General features: G+C 36.8%; 1 protein-coding gene across 5 annotated transcripts in view; it reads left to right on the top strand.

Annotated features, from left to right (window-relative positions):
• Positions 1-15,187, top strand: part of Cad86c (Cadherin 86C) — a 103,354-nt gene that overhangs the window by 34,505 nt on the left and 53,662 nt on the right. For all 5 annotated transcript variants that reach the window (XM_049840382.2, XM_049840385.2, XM_049840386.2 and 2 more), the window contains exon 2: positions 8,334-8,430. In XM_049840382.2, the coding sequence (XP_049696339.2) occupies positions 8,387-8,430 (44 nt within the window). In that variant the 5' untranslated portion in view covers positions 8,334-8,386. The remainder of the gene's footprint in view (positions 1-8,333; positions 8,431-15,187) is intronic.

Here is a 15,187-nt window from a genome sequence, read left to right as displayed (position 1 = left end):
TAATTTTATCGTCTCTCCAGTGTGATTAACAAAATATTTTATAATAAATGCTAAAAATAGATAGCATCTACAAGTTAATTCACACAACATTGCTAAAGATATCGTAAAAGATTTAATAAAGCGTAAAGCTTGGCGTTTTCTTAGCTGTTATTTATTATTTTCTATCTGAACACGCATTAGATTCCGGGTGTGATAACTTGTATTTATTGTATATTACACTATAAAATTTCGAGATAAATTTCCAAGAACTATTGAGTGTTCACAATAATGAACATTACACCTAAACAGTTTAATTAAAATTTCCGTTCGAAATGGATTGTAATTGGCGTGCGTAGTAAACTTCAGTACAGAAACAGGCTCAGTAAGTGTTTAGTAGGTACTCAGTTACTTCGAAATAATTAATGGAGCAATTGTAACTTGCCTACTTAATCTCGGGCGTCAGATAGAAGGGTTGTGATACCCTGAGCCTCTGATAAACACTTAATTACGCGACAAGTTGCGAAAGTGGCTCAGTACCTAGCATTCTCATATCTTCATCGGAGCTACAAAAACTGGTTGGTTGTTGCAAAACTGTTGGCACGTAAATTTGCCGCTGCCCAACAACAATGGCGGGCTGTTACACTAAACAAAACAAGTAAAGCATTAGCATTCAGTTACGAGACGAAAGCCGTGCTGTTGCAACCAGCGTAAAGTGAGAATGTAATTAATCGATATTCATTCGATTATTCTGTCAAATCGATCAATTATGTAATTTGAATACGAGTTGAGCTTTGCCGATAGGGATTAAGGAAATTGTTGTTGAGTTTTAATAGTGAGTACAGTTCGCACCAAATTACTTTACAACTCTGAAGTTAGCCATTTGACTCCTTGCTCCATAGTAAAAAATATATATGAATAAAATACTACTGCGTGCGTGACACATCAAATGGCTAACTTCGGATTCACAAAGTTACTTGCTGCGAACTGCACCTACCAGGATGACATAAACTAGAAAAGTAATTAAAAAGATGAACTAATTTATTCACACATATGATTGTAAACACTAAACCCTTTTTTTTCAAACCGGTTGAAGCTAGTAATTATAAAGAACATGGTCATTTGAGATATTGGATAGCCGTGAACAACATCTTTGATTGATCAATATAATATAAATCATTATTGCATAATTACTACACATTATTAATGAGTGATATTATGTGACGACTCTTAATTAAGATAACTAATTTAAACGTCAAAATTATCATACTTAATTAAAGGTGATATTATAGTTTTATCAGATTATTTTTATCGCGTAACATATTTAAGTTCTGTAAGGCCATTTTTAAACACTCAGATTTTGAAGTGTCTGACAAAATTGTTCTTGTTGAATAGAAATTTTAGTGATAATCATCATAATTAACGGTGTGCAAAGTGCAATAGGTCAGTTAGAGTTCATTACTGAACTATTAATCCTAATGACTTCTTATATTTTAACTAGACAAGTAGACACGTTGATGTACCCACTGAAATTGGATTTAACTGTAGGTTGCTTAATGCCGCAAAATTAGTTTTTGATATCTAGATGAAGTCGTAATGATATGTTTAATGTAACTAAATCCAAAAGTATACATGGGACTATGAATAATGATACGTCGGTAATCTATACATATAATAAATCTGTAGAAAAGTAATTTTTGTACATTGAAGAAATTGGCAAAAAAAATAGCCAGCATGTTAAAGGATAACTAACAGAACCCATTTCCATCATTTTTGTCATTTTTGTCTGTTTGTCTGTTTGTCTGTTTATCTGTTTATCTGTTTGTTCGTTCGGGATTCACGTAAAATCTACGAATTCAATGCAGACAATGCTTATATACAAAAATTCTACGTAACTTGGGGTATTACTTAGTTTTTGTTTCATCGAAATCGATTCACTCTATCAAAAGATATGATTAATTTTGTGAATTCAAGATGTAAAATATTACGACACGCAATCTGTTTGTCAAAACTGTACATTTGAATGTTGTACTTATATTAGTTGATCGGCCTATTATTAACCTTTACACAGAAAATCACACCTTCATAAGTAAATTCGGAAGAAAAAAAAATATGAAAAATGTGTTTAGCCAAGGTTAAAGTAGCTCCATCTGTGGTAATCTGTGTTAAATAAAATACATAAAATTTGTCAAAGGAGCGAGGTGGTAAATGACAATAAATTACCATACATTCTTTATAGAGGATTATTATTTCAACAGATGGAGTTGTGTATTTTCCGTAATTCACCATATTTTAACACGTAGTGTAATTTTTCGATAGACATTTCAATAGTGTTTGTCAGTTTGCCGTGCCACATCAAAATCCAATTATAATTATTACCTTGATGAAAGGAAAATTATAGTTCTCAGCCAAATTTAAAACGGTGCCATCTAAATTATTTTTTGAACATTATGTCAAAAATGATGACTTTAGTATAACAATTAATTATCATTTAAAATTACAGATGGAGTTTATATCAGGATTTTTTCATAAACATAGTTTGGTGATCTTCACACTGCCCCGCATCACGCTGCATCTTGCGTGTCGACGCATCTACGCGCGTTCCTGCGGGAGTGCAGATCTGCATCATCGTGCGGGTTTTTCGCGCACTCACGCGCGTTGGTGCGTTTTGTAGATTCACGCATGGCGGCTCTCATCGAGTTCCATTTTCAAACATACACGTCACGCCCATTCAAAATCACGCACGTCAATGCGGGATTTGGTGTGCCATACCATGCGTTTCGCCCCGCACCTACGCGCGGGGGTGCGTGTTTCTCCGCATGTATGTGCGTGATCCGCATGAACGCGCGTGGATGCATTTTCAGTGTGTTGGACTATGCGTGTTTTCCATACAAACGGAGATATTTCCATACAACGGAAAAAAACGCATCCACGCACTACGCTGCATCATGCGGGGCAGTGTGATAATCGCCTTTAGCTTATCTTCCACTAATGTGGTGGCCTTAAAACAAATTACTTTGAGTGAGTAGTATTAAGTAGACCTTCATTATTTTTTCTGATGCAAAATAATTAAACTTAATCATAGAAGAAAGGAGGATCTGTCTCTCGCAAGCGCTGCTAAGCGTGAGGTAGGTAGGTAATGTAGGATTCTGTAGCTTTAAGAACAAGCCCAGATACAAAGTGCAGATAAGAAATGGGAGCTTTCTCGATTTAATACCATACACACGTAAAATGCTTTATGCGTCTGAAAACGTACAAATTGCGCGTCGCATACCAGAGACATGCTTACTTTCAACTTCTGATCGCAAATACACTGGTCACGATTACGAACAGTCTCAGTAAGACCCGAGCCAAGTCTAAAAAAACACCTTTTATATAAAACTACGTTTGATATCATTCAATTAGAAAGACAGAATTGTTTTCTGTTGCAAATCCTATCCACCTGTATCCTATCCTAATCCAGCATGCATTGCAGGTGTGCATTGCACAAAAACCAATGGTATCCTATTCGAGAAGTCAAAAGATTCGACCTGCCAACGTCAGCTTCTGCGCTAAGCAAGTGTTCTTAATAATACCATCAGAATTACATTCATCGTTGAATGAGGTGAATAAATTTTCAGAAACCACAATAACAGTAGGAGCCAAAGCATATGATCGCTTCATAGAGCTCTGATTGGCCCCAGGTGACCAAGTCAGGTCTGATTTTATCGTTCATCAGATCTTTGAAAGTGTTTTGGTGGATACTTACTGTCGTCCTGTGTGACACAAAATATGGTATATAAACGTCCTCCGCAAGAGCGAAATTTTCCCGGTGTGCGGTAGTGACGCACAGTATACAACACTTATGTTTCTTTCGATTTTCTGGCTCCACCAAGAAATGACAAATTGCAAGTGTACATTTTGAAAATCTTGGCAAAACTGCAGGTTTCAAGTAAGAACACATGAAGTGGACTCTCACAGATACGTACATTTTGCCTATTCGTGAACTAATGCAAACATTTCGGTGGAGTCCCGGCTTAGGCCTCCCCCACATTAGGCGTGCGCGATCCTCGGGCGTGTGAGTAGCGCGGGCGTCGCGAGCACGCCGCATGAACGTCGCGCTTTGCTGCCCTGCGGCATTTACCTACAGCGCGCTCGCGGCGCGCACGCGCCGCTCTCCTTGACGTTTAACTGCTAAGGCAAACGCCTTAAAGCGGGCGGCGGGGATAGCGGGCGAAGGGGTAAGAACGCAACTCGAGCGCCGCGTGCTCGCCGCGAGCGCGTCGCTTGCACTCTTCACACATGCCGCAGGGCAGCAAAACGCGACGTTCATGCAGCGTGCTCGCGACGCCTGCGCTACTCACACGCCCGAGGATCGCGCACGCCTAATGTGGGGTCAGCCTTACCATAGTGAGTAAGTGCACAGAAAATCCCCGTCATACAAGTGTTTCTCCCCAGTAGTGAAACTATCCTACCCTATGCGCCTGCTAATGATGATGACTCATTTTATCATCCATCCAGCTATTCCCCAACTATGTTGGTGTTGGCTTCCAGTCACCGAATCTGTTTGAGTACCAATATTTTGCTTGGAGCGACTACCTATCTTCAATCCAGTCAACTACACAAGCCGATATCCATGGTAAGACTGACAGACCTTCTGGCTTCTGATTAGTCGCAGCAGCTGCAGAAAATGTACAAATGACAGCTTTGTCAGACTCAAAGCATATAGACATAGATTATAACTGTTTCCTGTGAAAATTACTTACGCACCATACGTAATAATTTTCCAAATTGGCTGACTAGATCCAGAGATATTCACAACGTCACAAACTTTACTTCTTTTGTTTAGATAAATGGTCACATCCACAACACAACCTTGATCAATGAATCTATGCGACTGCTAAGTGCTAATCCTAATTATACTGTCACGTGAAAGAATGCACCTACGGGATAAGTAGTATTTTGACTATTCTATATTGCCCACGCAGACGAAGTTGCGGGCAACAGCTAGTTTCTTAATAAAATACTTGATTTTTTTGGAGGTTCTGAGTCTGGGTTTGGGTCCTGGGTAAACTTCTTCCCGTACTTGGACGAAATACAGTCTATGTTACTCTGGGATAGTCTATAGCTTTTCAACGGTCAAATACATTTTCAAACTTTGAGCGACTTTCAGCTTTGAGATGAGTAGAGTCATGTTACGAACTAGTAAATGCTTCCTCTTTGTTATATGAGTATAGATAAACTGCTTTAGTATTTAAACATACATCGTACAAATAACCATATTATATTCTAAACACATCCAACAAAAAAAAAACATTTATTTTAATCACGAAGAAGCAAAGAGGGCATTATACCTAACAATAGCCTCCGTAATATGTCATTAATCTTTCTAAGTAATGATTTATGTATCTTGTAATAGTTTAAGTAGTACTAAATTATGCTCAGATTTAATTCAACGAAGGGGAAATACAATTTCTACAAATATTATAAGTGGACTTTTGTGTTCGTTTGTTCACAATCCTTTCTTTAGTGTGTTTTTGTATCATTGTGCGAGGACATAAAGCAGAAGGGAGTGGATGTAAGTATGACGTCTGACAGAGAGGAATGGAAGAAAAAGATATGTTACGCCGACCCCAAATGACTTGGGAACAGGGCTGGAAGAGGATGGTTTTGTGTAAGAACATTCTAGACGTATTTCTATCTTCTGCTTATCACCAATTCTTTCAGTATGCAAGTAAAACCGTGAGAAAGACTTAGTATATAAATATTCCTCAATCTGCAAGCTGAGTGCAGTTTGATCATCAGTGGGCGTCAACGACAATTCAAAATAGAAGCGCCTCTGTATAATTATCTCGCTTTCTATAAAGAAACTTGTTATATCAAGCATTAATAACGAAAAAGCTTTTCTCAGCGAATCGCTCATTAATTACCGTGTCGTGAGTAATTAACAGAACGGTTAGTTACAGACAAGCTTACATCACAATAAACACTTCTAATAACCATACAAAATATGAACAAATGACACGCCTTTATGTGTTATGCTATAGAGTAGAAATATGAAGAAGGATAACTTTATATATATTTCACATGTAGATCGCAATATGCATTATCGTGGAAATGCTTTATATGATGTAGGTAGTTCTAAGAATTCATTTTTAATGTATCTATTTAAGCTGTTCAGCCATCTTAGGTAGGAGTCAAATTATAAAATTAATCCAATTAATAAATCATAAATAGCTATTAGGTAAATAATAGTTAGTTTTATGTGTGTAAATATCTGTCACATAGAAAGTACTTCTATGCGTAACTATATGCTTTTACAAATCTTATTAGGTTTTTCTTTTGTCGTTCTGAAAGCAATTTTTGCTTATTGACTTTAAAAGGTTTTTAATACAATTTATTCATACAAATCTGTAGAACTTCTGCAGTATTTTCCGTCATAACTCCGCTAACAATTCATACAATCTCCATCACGTTTTTGCTAAGTAACTATTTAGTTTTAACGTAAGATAAGAACTAAGAGTGCTTTGTGAAGTTATTCTTTGTACCGTTATGTTTGCTTCATTTGGTTGGTAAATAGAACATCTGTTGTGCGAGAAACAATGTCTGCGATTATGAGAACTGCAACGGAAAACATCGGATCATGTTTTCTGTTTTGATTTAGAGTGTGTGAATGATTTTATTGATAGTGTTTGTTGAATTCTAGAAATGTTACATTGTTAGTTGGTTCTAGCTATACTATAACAATATTACAGCGCTTTTACGCTGAACACCACACCAGCGAATTTTCCACGCGGTTTTTCCTCACGACACCGCGGAATTAGTCGCGTCGTCGAATTCGTGTAATAGTCCTGTTAAACAGTTGTAAAATTGATACTTTGTAAATAATATTTGTCGTTGTTGGCTACCTGACAGTCATTTGTTTTAAAACTTACCTTATTTAAGTCTGTCTACAATATCACAGCAACTTTAATTAGACTTACACAGAGTATTGAGCAAACCCGAATACTACACATAGCTAGGACCCGAGCAATAATTAGCTTTAAGATAATATCTGTCTGATGGCAACCAGCATTCATTGGTGCGCCGATACCATCGCTCGATGGACTCGTGACGATAATGGCGTTATCCGAGGGTCCAACGTCTCTCTCAAAATAGACCTCTGTTATACGACTTTTACGAGCTGTGAGGTAATAAATGCCAATAATTTTACCATTGCAATCGGCTCGGATAACGTTATTTCATTTGGACAGAGCTTTGCTGCACTACAACTGGGTTTGACGTAAAATTATCAGCTATTAAAGTGGACTGCTCGAATTATTAGCAATTACCCCCATAATTGCTTTTCGAATAATCAAATTGGTTGTTGAATGTGAAATTATAATGTATTATTTATTTATGACGCACGCAGCAACTTTCAGAACTCTACTAATTTTAATACAATTTTATAAAAAATGGGTCTACTGAAATATTAGTATTCTGTTAAGTTTCTTTATACAGCTTTTATGATTTTTGACCTAGGTGTTGAACCAGGAACATCCAAAACAAAGAACACACCATCCATTATTGCGACACGATCTTACACTAAGCTTCCACATACAATACCTTACCAAAACCGTTAAAGTGTGACAATAGGAGCGATTTCACCAGCTTCAATACAGTTTCTAATCTGAAAGTTCCGCGTTTACTAACCGTTGGTTCTCATTGACCATAGTTATCGTTGGACAGTACTCATTATGCATATCCAAAATCGTATTTATTGAACTGTGTTTGGTGAGGTATGCGAAGTACGGAGTGCTTGGCACGTGCGCTCGGTAAGCTACTTGCGTTTACTTGTGTAGTATATGGGAAATATTCGGATGTTAAGAAAATTATGTCAATGAAAAAGTGAAAGAGAGGTACTAAAAGGGAAAGGGATAAATTAAATCATGTAGACAAGACAACTGTTAGGGACAAAAGACACCATGGTGATATAAGTTTTTCAAACTCTCATTTCGCAATGAAATAGACATCACTTTGCATTCAAATCACTACTAGACAAAAACGAAGTCGTAAATCATTTTTCATACAGCAACACTGCCAATTAATTATGATTCGCGTGACATCAGAAGTCTTACAGCATTAAATATACTGTGAGCTTTCGCCGCATTATCTAGGCATCTGGGCGCGAAGACAATGGCGCGCGCATGCGTAATGCGTTATCTCACATCTACCTCTTGCCACACTCTGCTCTCCTAATGAGGAACGGTGTTCCACTTCTCGTGCCATGCTAATTGAAGACGAACTCAAAATCAAACTCGGAGAAACTACGCTAATAAATTCTAATTAATTCATTAGCACTTCGAAACTTGTAATAATCAAACCTTCTTTTGTTTTAGGTGGAGTAGTATAACGGTAGCCGTGCCTCCCAAAGGATGAGGAATAAGCAACGATGCTGGAAACGCTGCTTTGGCCCAGACATACTGAAATCAACAGGTAAGTCTTAATGAATAAATTCCATTCAAACTTTATTATAGCACTAAGCAGAATGATAGAAATAATTTAGAGAGATAATGCGACTAAAGTCTATCTAGAACACAAATCACGTACATTTCCTTTAGAGAAATTGCAGGCACACGAACTTGGCACATGTTCAACTTAGGTATCGGCGTGTGGATGAGAAATGTAAACTTCGCTGAACCATAAAAATAAGTTTATTGAGGCTATTAAACTGCCATATTGATAAGTTACGTAAGTCCTAACCAGATAATTGGATTGGTCAGCGTGTCATTGGTTTGAGATATTAATTGGAGTTACATTTTAGCGCCAATTTAGACCAGTCACAGATAGTATTAGTTAGCTAAAACAAAAATTGCAGCGGCCCTTTATCAAAACGTTTTAAGCTGTTTATTTTAATAGGACACAACCGTTAGTCACTAATGGCTTTTATTTTGATAATAGTGTTGTCTAAGCACCGTAAGCTAGTAATAGTAAAAGTATATAGTTGAAATTGCTTTCGATAAACTGTAGAAATTGGTGCAGGGACAGTAAATCACGTATGGCCGGACCGAATGGGTTCTTGTTAGGCCATAAATACTCCAAGTCGATATCAAAATAAAAGAAATAAAACACAAATAGTAATAGATCGTCTTCGACAATTTATTGCTATTCGATAAGGCGCTTTCAATTTCTGGTTTCCTGGTATTTATTCATAATAGTTTTTGGAACTATATCGTATTGTGAAATGGTCGAAGAACAAAGATTTGACGACTATGATTCTGAGTAAGCTGAGAATAGTTCCGTTGCTTGAGCGAAACACACACCGTGTAACAATGCATTTGCGCATTGTCATATCCCGCCCACGTGGGCTCGTATAATTTCACGATTTAAACGCACCGCCTTACGAAATACATCTAGGGGAGTGCGACGATAAATAACCAACAAATTACTCAGTTCTCGCGATACGTAGTACACGTGCGTCGGTGACATTTGCATGCCTGAGAAATGTTTACAGCTTGTTGAATCTACAGTTCGTAGGAAGTGAATGAATGTGGCTAGCCTCAAGCGTTTAATCAACGCGTTGTGTGACACTGGCGCAGTTTACGTCAAAATTGTACCGATTTTGTGTTTGTTTTCGTCATTAAACTGATCTAATTGAGTTGTTAATTTCCTGAACAAACTTTGAACTTAACCTTACAAAGCTTGCCCTCCTATTAATCGTTTCAATAGAAGGAACAAGCTAACTCCGTTGTCAACAATTCAAAGAGGTTGCCAAAGAAAATTTTGTTGTTTCCACACTGTGATAAAATTTGACGCTCACCGAAAGTTTGGGGAACAAATTAACAATTACGGCTTTCCTAATCATTCGTATTGTTTGAGTCGTCGCGCTGTTTAATTCAACGATTGAATTATACGAGTAATTCCAGATGGTGCTGACTAGACGCTGACTGGTTTGCGAATTGCGAATTGGAATGAAATGTGAGCCATTTCGTTAGCGAATAGCTTTCGCAGACTGTGGAGAATGTCGTAGCTCGCTTCGGAAACGATTTGGCCACAAAATGCTGAATAAGGTTGTTACCTCATAAAGTTATGGACGGTTATTGTCAGATAAAAATAGAATAGGATTTTATTTCCTTGTTGGTAGCATCTCTTTGTTAAAAACTGTTAAATCGTAATACGTTAACGAAAGACTGTGAAAGATTAGATACGTAGATACTTATAAAGTTACCATAAATAAAAGAATAGCAAGCTTAAGCTAAAAATAGCTAACTGTTAACCTAATTAAGTACCATAGTGCCAAATCAAGTTAATTCCAAAAATAGAACGACATTTCACTACCAAAATAAACTGAACCCAATTAATAAGGGCGTGCTTGCACTTCCGTCAGCACATTAGGCTTTGATTACTGTGCGTGTGATTTATGTGTGTGCGTGTCGTGCCCCTAACTTAAGGAAGGTAGACACCCCCTATTCTACTTACTTTTCTTAATGCTGAACCAAATTAGGCAAAAAAACATTTTGGTGCACACTTTTTACCTTGAATGCTCTCTGTTAATTCGTTCTAATAGCTTATGTGTTTGAGTTATATTTATTAATATTATATTGAATGTTTCAAATAAAAATACTACGAGTATTAAAAATACGTTAATTGACTATAAGACCTCGGTATAGCCCCTAGGGATATTTAATGGATTACGATCACTTGCACTTAAATGTTTTATGCCTGTTAAACAAACCAGGTCCAATTATCATAAGCGGCATAAAAGCTAACGAAATACTATCACTGTTTAATAAAACACGAATATTTACACAGAGCAAGTATCCACAGTCATATTTCAACCACTAAACACAATCATACTAAATCAGACTTAAGTACCTACTTAACACACGCAGTATCTACCTAACTACCGAATTTACATTCCAGGCTTTTCAATAACTCTAAAACTTAACGCCTGTAAGCCCAATCAATGAATTGTCGCATTCAACATTTCGAAACTACTTACGCAACTATTAACTACTAAGATTTATTCGACAAAACGCTAAGAAATTCGCATCGAGTCCCTTATTATGTTTAACTTACCTACTTATAAAATCTTGCCAAGATGAAATCGTCAGAACTGAGTAAATCCACGATATGACGAAACTGTAGACCGCCAATAAACTATCGGAGCTAATAATTTATTGAATGTATCTGACTTATCCTTATTGGTTTATTGAAGTTAATCCTATTCAGAATAGATCGTTGACAAGATGTTTCGAAATATGTTTCAATGTACAAAGATGGATTTGGGAAATTCGGTTGATGTTTCGTAGTTTTGAGAGTAGCGGAGATAAGACAACTTGTCTTTGGATCGAAGTACTAAAGCCTTTTTCAGTATGTTCAATGTGCTTTTCATTCCTAAATTCAAGATTGTAGATATACCTAAATAAGTTTTATATCAAGTTAATTATTATGTAAGAAACAAAACCAATCATAAATACGAGATAAAATCCACTAGCTGTGCAATAAATTGCGATTTTCGAGAGAAGCTATTATTAAGTGAGGCATTTAAAAATAATAGAAATAAAAGTGGTCCCCGGGGCAAGGAGCAATTAATGGCGTAGAGATTAACCAATAAATCGAAGCCAACCTGCCGTGGTGGGGCGACAACCAACCGACCTTAGAGAATATAGACTTTGTAGAGCGCTTTAGTCACAGGAATATTATAGGGGAAGATTTGAAAAGTTATAGCTGTGAATCTTTTGAAATTATAGTGTTTATGTATTAGCTTTAGGATGGAGTGACTCACTTTCGGTATTATTATATAGATCATTTTATACTCTTGTGCTATCATATTTTAGTTATTATTGGCATCCCAAAATATTCATAATAGCAGAACAAAACTCACTAAAATTATGAGCTACGTAACCTTGAAGATAAGTGTTATTTATTACACATGTTAGAAACAATCGAAGTTTTAACCTAACGTATGTAAGGCCTTCAGGCAATGCAAGCGCGAGCACTTAATGATTAGGCAACATTTTAATTGCAGTCTCTGTTATATGTGTTCTAATTTTTGGCCTTACTTGATTTTATTTTGACACACTATTTAATAAACTTAATTTCCTTCGGGCGGAATATCCTACATACCTACCTATTTTATTTCTTGTAGAAAGATTTTTGCAAGGAAACTGTATTATTTGTATTCTGTATCTCAGTTCATACTCTTTGTACCTGTCGCATCCCCGCGCCACGGTACCGCCGTAATGACGCCCGATAATCGGAGACATCCTTCCCGGGACCTTTGAGCTCGTTTAAAGGAATTTTCTATATTTTTGTCGAAGAAAAAATTGAGAATTTTAACAAGAGGCGCATCAAAACCTGCGCTTGCGACGCCATTAACCCGCGGCTCTCTAGATTTATTAAGACTTGGAAATAGTTATCTTAGTATGTTGTTAAGCATTAAAAGTACACTGCACCCCAATGAAGTAACTTCTTTATTATTGTTTTCTTTAGAATGTCCAAATTATAATACTTTCATTTCCGATTACACTTACTTGTATCGTATGTTTAACTGATACCGTCTTAACTGCCTCTGTCGCCCAATCTCGACATCAACGGAAGCGTTTGTTCACTCAAACGATATCCAAACTAACTTCCCATAAAACGGTCAATAAAAATCTGAATGTCCAATAAATTCTTAGCAATGAACAAACAGTGATAAATCGGCCTATTTCATTTAGAAACGGGGCGTTATCGCAATCTTTTCGATGTTTACTAGCGATTCACCTATCGTTGAGTTTTTTGCACAAGATCTACGGTATATTCCATGTGTAGTCATGATCGTGACAAGCCTAATTGACTAACGTATCCAGAGATCAGGCGGAACGCATGCAAAGCCGCGGTTGTCACATCGATTTGCCGCATAAAGCTCGCCGTGCAATGCCTAAAACGTCCTTCCGTGTAAACTGGTTGCAAGACCAACGAACCGTCAGGGTTGCCTTTTCTGTACCTACGGGCTACCAGGGCTACCAGGGCCGCAGAAATGTAAGGATGTGGTGCCGTAATTATGTACTGCGATAGCCATATTCTGTTGCTATGCGGAAACATTGATAAGTGTGCTAAGGAATCTTCCAACCCGACCTTATCTGAATAGTAAATTTTAGTTTATCTTGTAGCTATCACCTTTTTACATAGTAATGCATGTAGTAAGATATTTTGAATAGCATATCTTTGCATAGAGTCAAGTGCGATAATGTTTTAGCAATATATTCGAATGGTATTATTATTGCAAGTTACTTAAAATTAATTGGTCTGTACAAAGCTTTGTTCTAAATTAAATAAGTACCGCTTGATTGACATAAGATTGATACTATGGTCGCGAAATATGGCGTGAATAAAGGAGACCTGTAACTTAACTGTTCAGACTAACGGATTTAGTTTATCAGTTTAAGCACGGTTACTGCTAACGGAACTAACTTTGTCTAAGTTAAATCTATTTGTTTAACGTTGTTACACATCTGAGGTTTAAAATTAATGTTAAGCATAATTTAAGCTAGAACTTGCATAATAATCTTAGTCTTGGAGGAAGTTACATCCAGATTATTACTCTAAAGCATAACCACAGTTTAGAATTGTTTAAGAAAACATACATAAGTATTTAAACAAACAAATAAAAAAAAACATAAAACCATAGTTATAAAAATTTACATCATCCCTCATCTAACGTACTAAGCGCTCAAAACCAACAGAAATCGATCACCCATCCAAAACCTGACCTACTCAACCGCAGCTTAACCTCTCACACGAAATACCGCAGCTACATAACTCTCAAGCGTAACCCGTCGCAACATTTCAGAACAAAATGAAACAGACAGCCCTATATGAAAAGCCGCACACGGCGAGCCGCCATTCCACTTGGCTAGTAATTATTGTTGTACCCGCTGCTCCTAACACCAGTTACACAACATTACGCAGCTGGTTAGAAAAACTATATAGTTAGTCATAGAGCCTAGTAATATGTAGGTACCTACCTATATATGTGTGTAGTTGTAGGCTATTGTGTTTAGGTTTTGTGGTTGCTTGATGATTGATAGGGGATTGGTAAGATATTGATGACGTCTAATATGTACCTAAGGACGAAGTAAGAAAAAAACATAACATAAGTTTTTTTTATTAGACTAGCAAGAGCCACTTCTAAATGAATTTCTCGTTACATTCCTCGAGTCAGTAATTGGAAAACTATGGTGATATTTCACCATAATAAAATAACAATAAATAATAGAATAAGAAACATAGAGATAGATAACGAATCAGATAAACTTATGAGATTTCCTTGTGTTGAAAATAAGTGCATTTAGAAGTAATAAAAAGCACCGCCTATAATTATTATTGCTTGTTTCAGATTTCTAATAAAAACTATAATTTTACAAAGCAATACTGTTGTAAGAAGTAATCTAACTAGACTCAACAATTATGTTATGAATATGGCAATGTTTATTTAAATGTTTAAGTTGGCTACATGTTGTTAATATGTCAATGTTGGTATAAGCTCTCTCCCGTTCTACTATTCTAAAAGGCAACACGTTGTACAAATTATATTTTCAAATAAAAGACAAGTTAGTCCACCGAACAAGTCCTGTTTAATTTCAAAAACATCAGGTTATGGGCCCAGGCACGGCCATAACAGCTTGATGTAGATTACTTGCGGTGGCAGTAAAAGTAAAATCGACGAGAAGAAAAAAAGTGAGGTTGTCACTTTTGCGGCATCGGCTGACGGCTCGGCCATTGCGGAACAGCGGAACATCGTCGAGAAGGAGTACTTGTTCTTAGTTGGGAGAGGACAAGGTAAAAATGACGGAAGGAAATAACAATAACGTCAATGTGATCAAGTTAGAAGGAGCCAGAAATTGGAATTTATGGAAATTCCAAACAACAGTACAATTGAGGGGCCATGGATGGTTAAATATCGTGGAGGGAAAGCAATTGAAGCCCGAAGTTGCCGCTGAGATACAGGCATGGGAGTCCAAAGATGCCAAAGCACAAACGTTACTGGTAACACGAATGTCAGAAGAGGCAATGCTACATATTATTACTTGTACGAGTTCTGCGGAGATGTGGCGAAAACTTCATAGTGTTTATGAACAGAAAACGGAGACCAGTGTGCACATTATACAGCAGAGATTTTTTCAATATAAGTTCGAAAGAGGAGTCGACATGTCTGTTTTCTTATCCAAGATACAAGAACTACAAAACCAATTGAAACAGATGGGTG

Source organism: Helicoverpa armigera, chromosome 13, assembly GCF_030705265.1.
Source record: "Helicoverpa armigera isolate CAAS_96S chromosome 13, ASM3070526v1, whole genome shotgun sequence".
NCBI lineage: Eukaryota > Metazoa > Arthropoda > Insecta > Lepidoptera > Noctuidae > Helicoverpa > Helicoverpa armigera.
The sequence above is the reverse complement of the archived record's forward strand: the minus strand, read 5'-3'. Positions and strand labels throughout refer to the sequence as shown.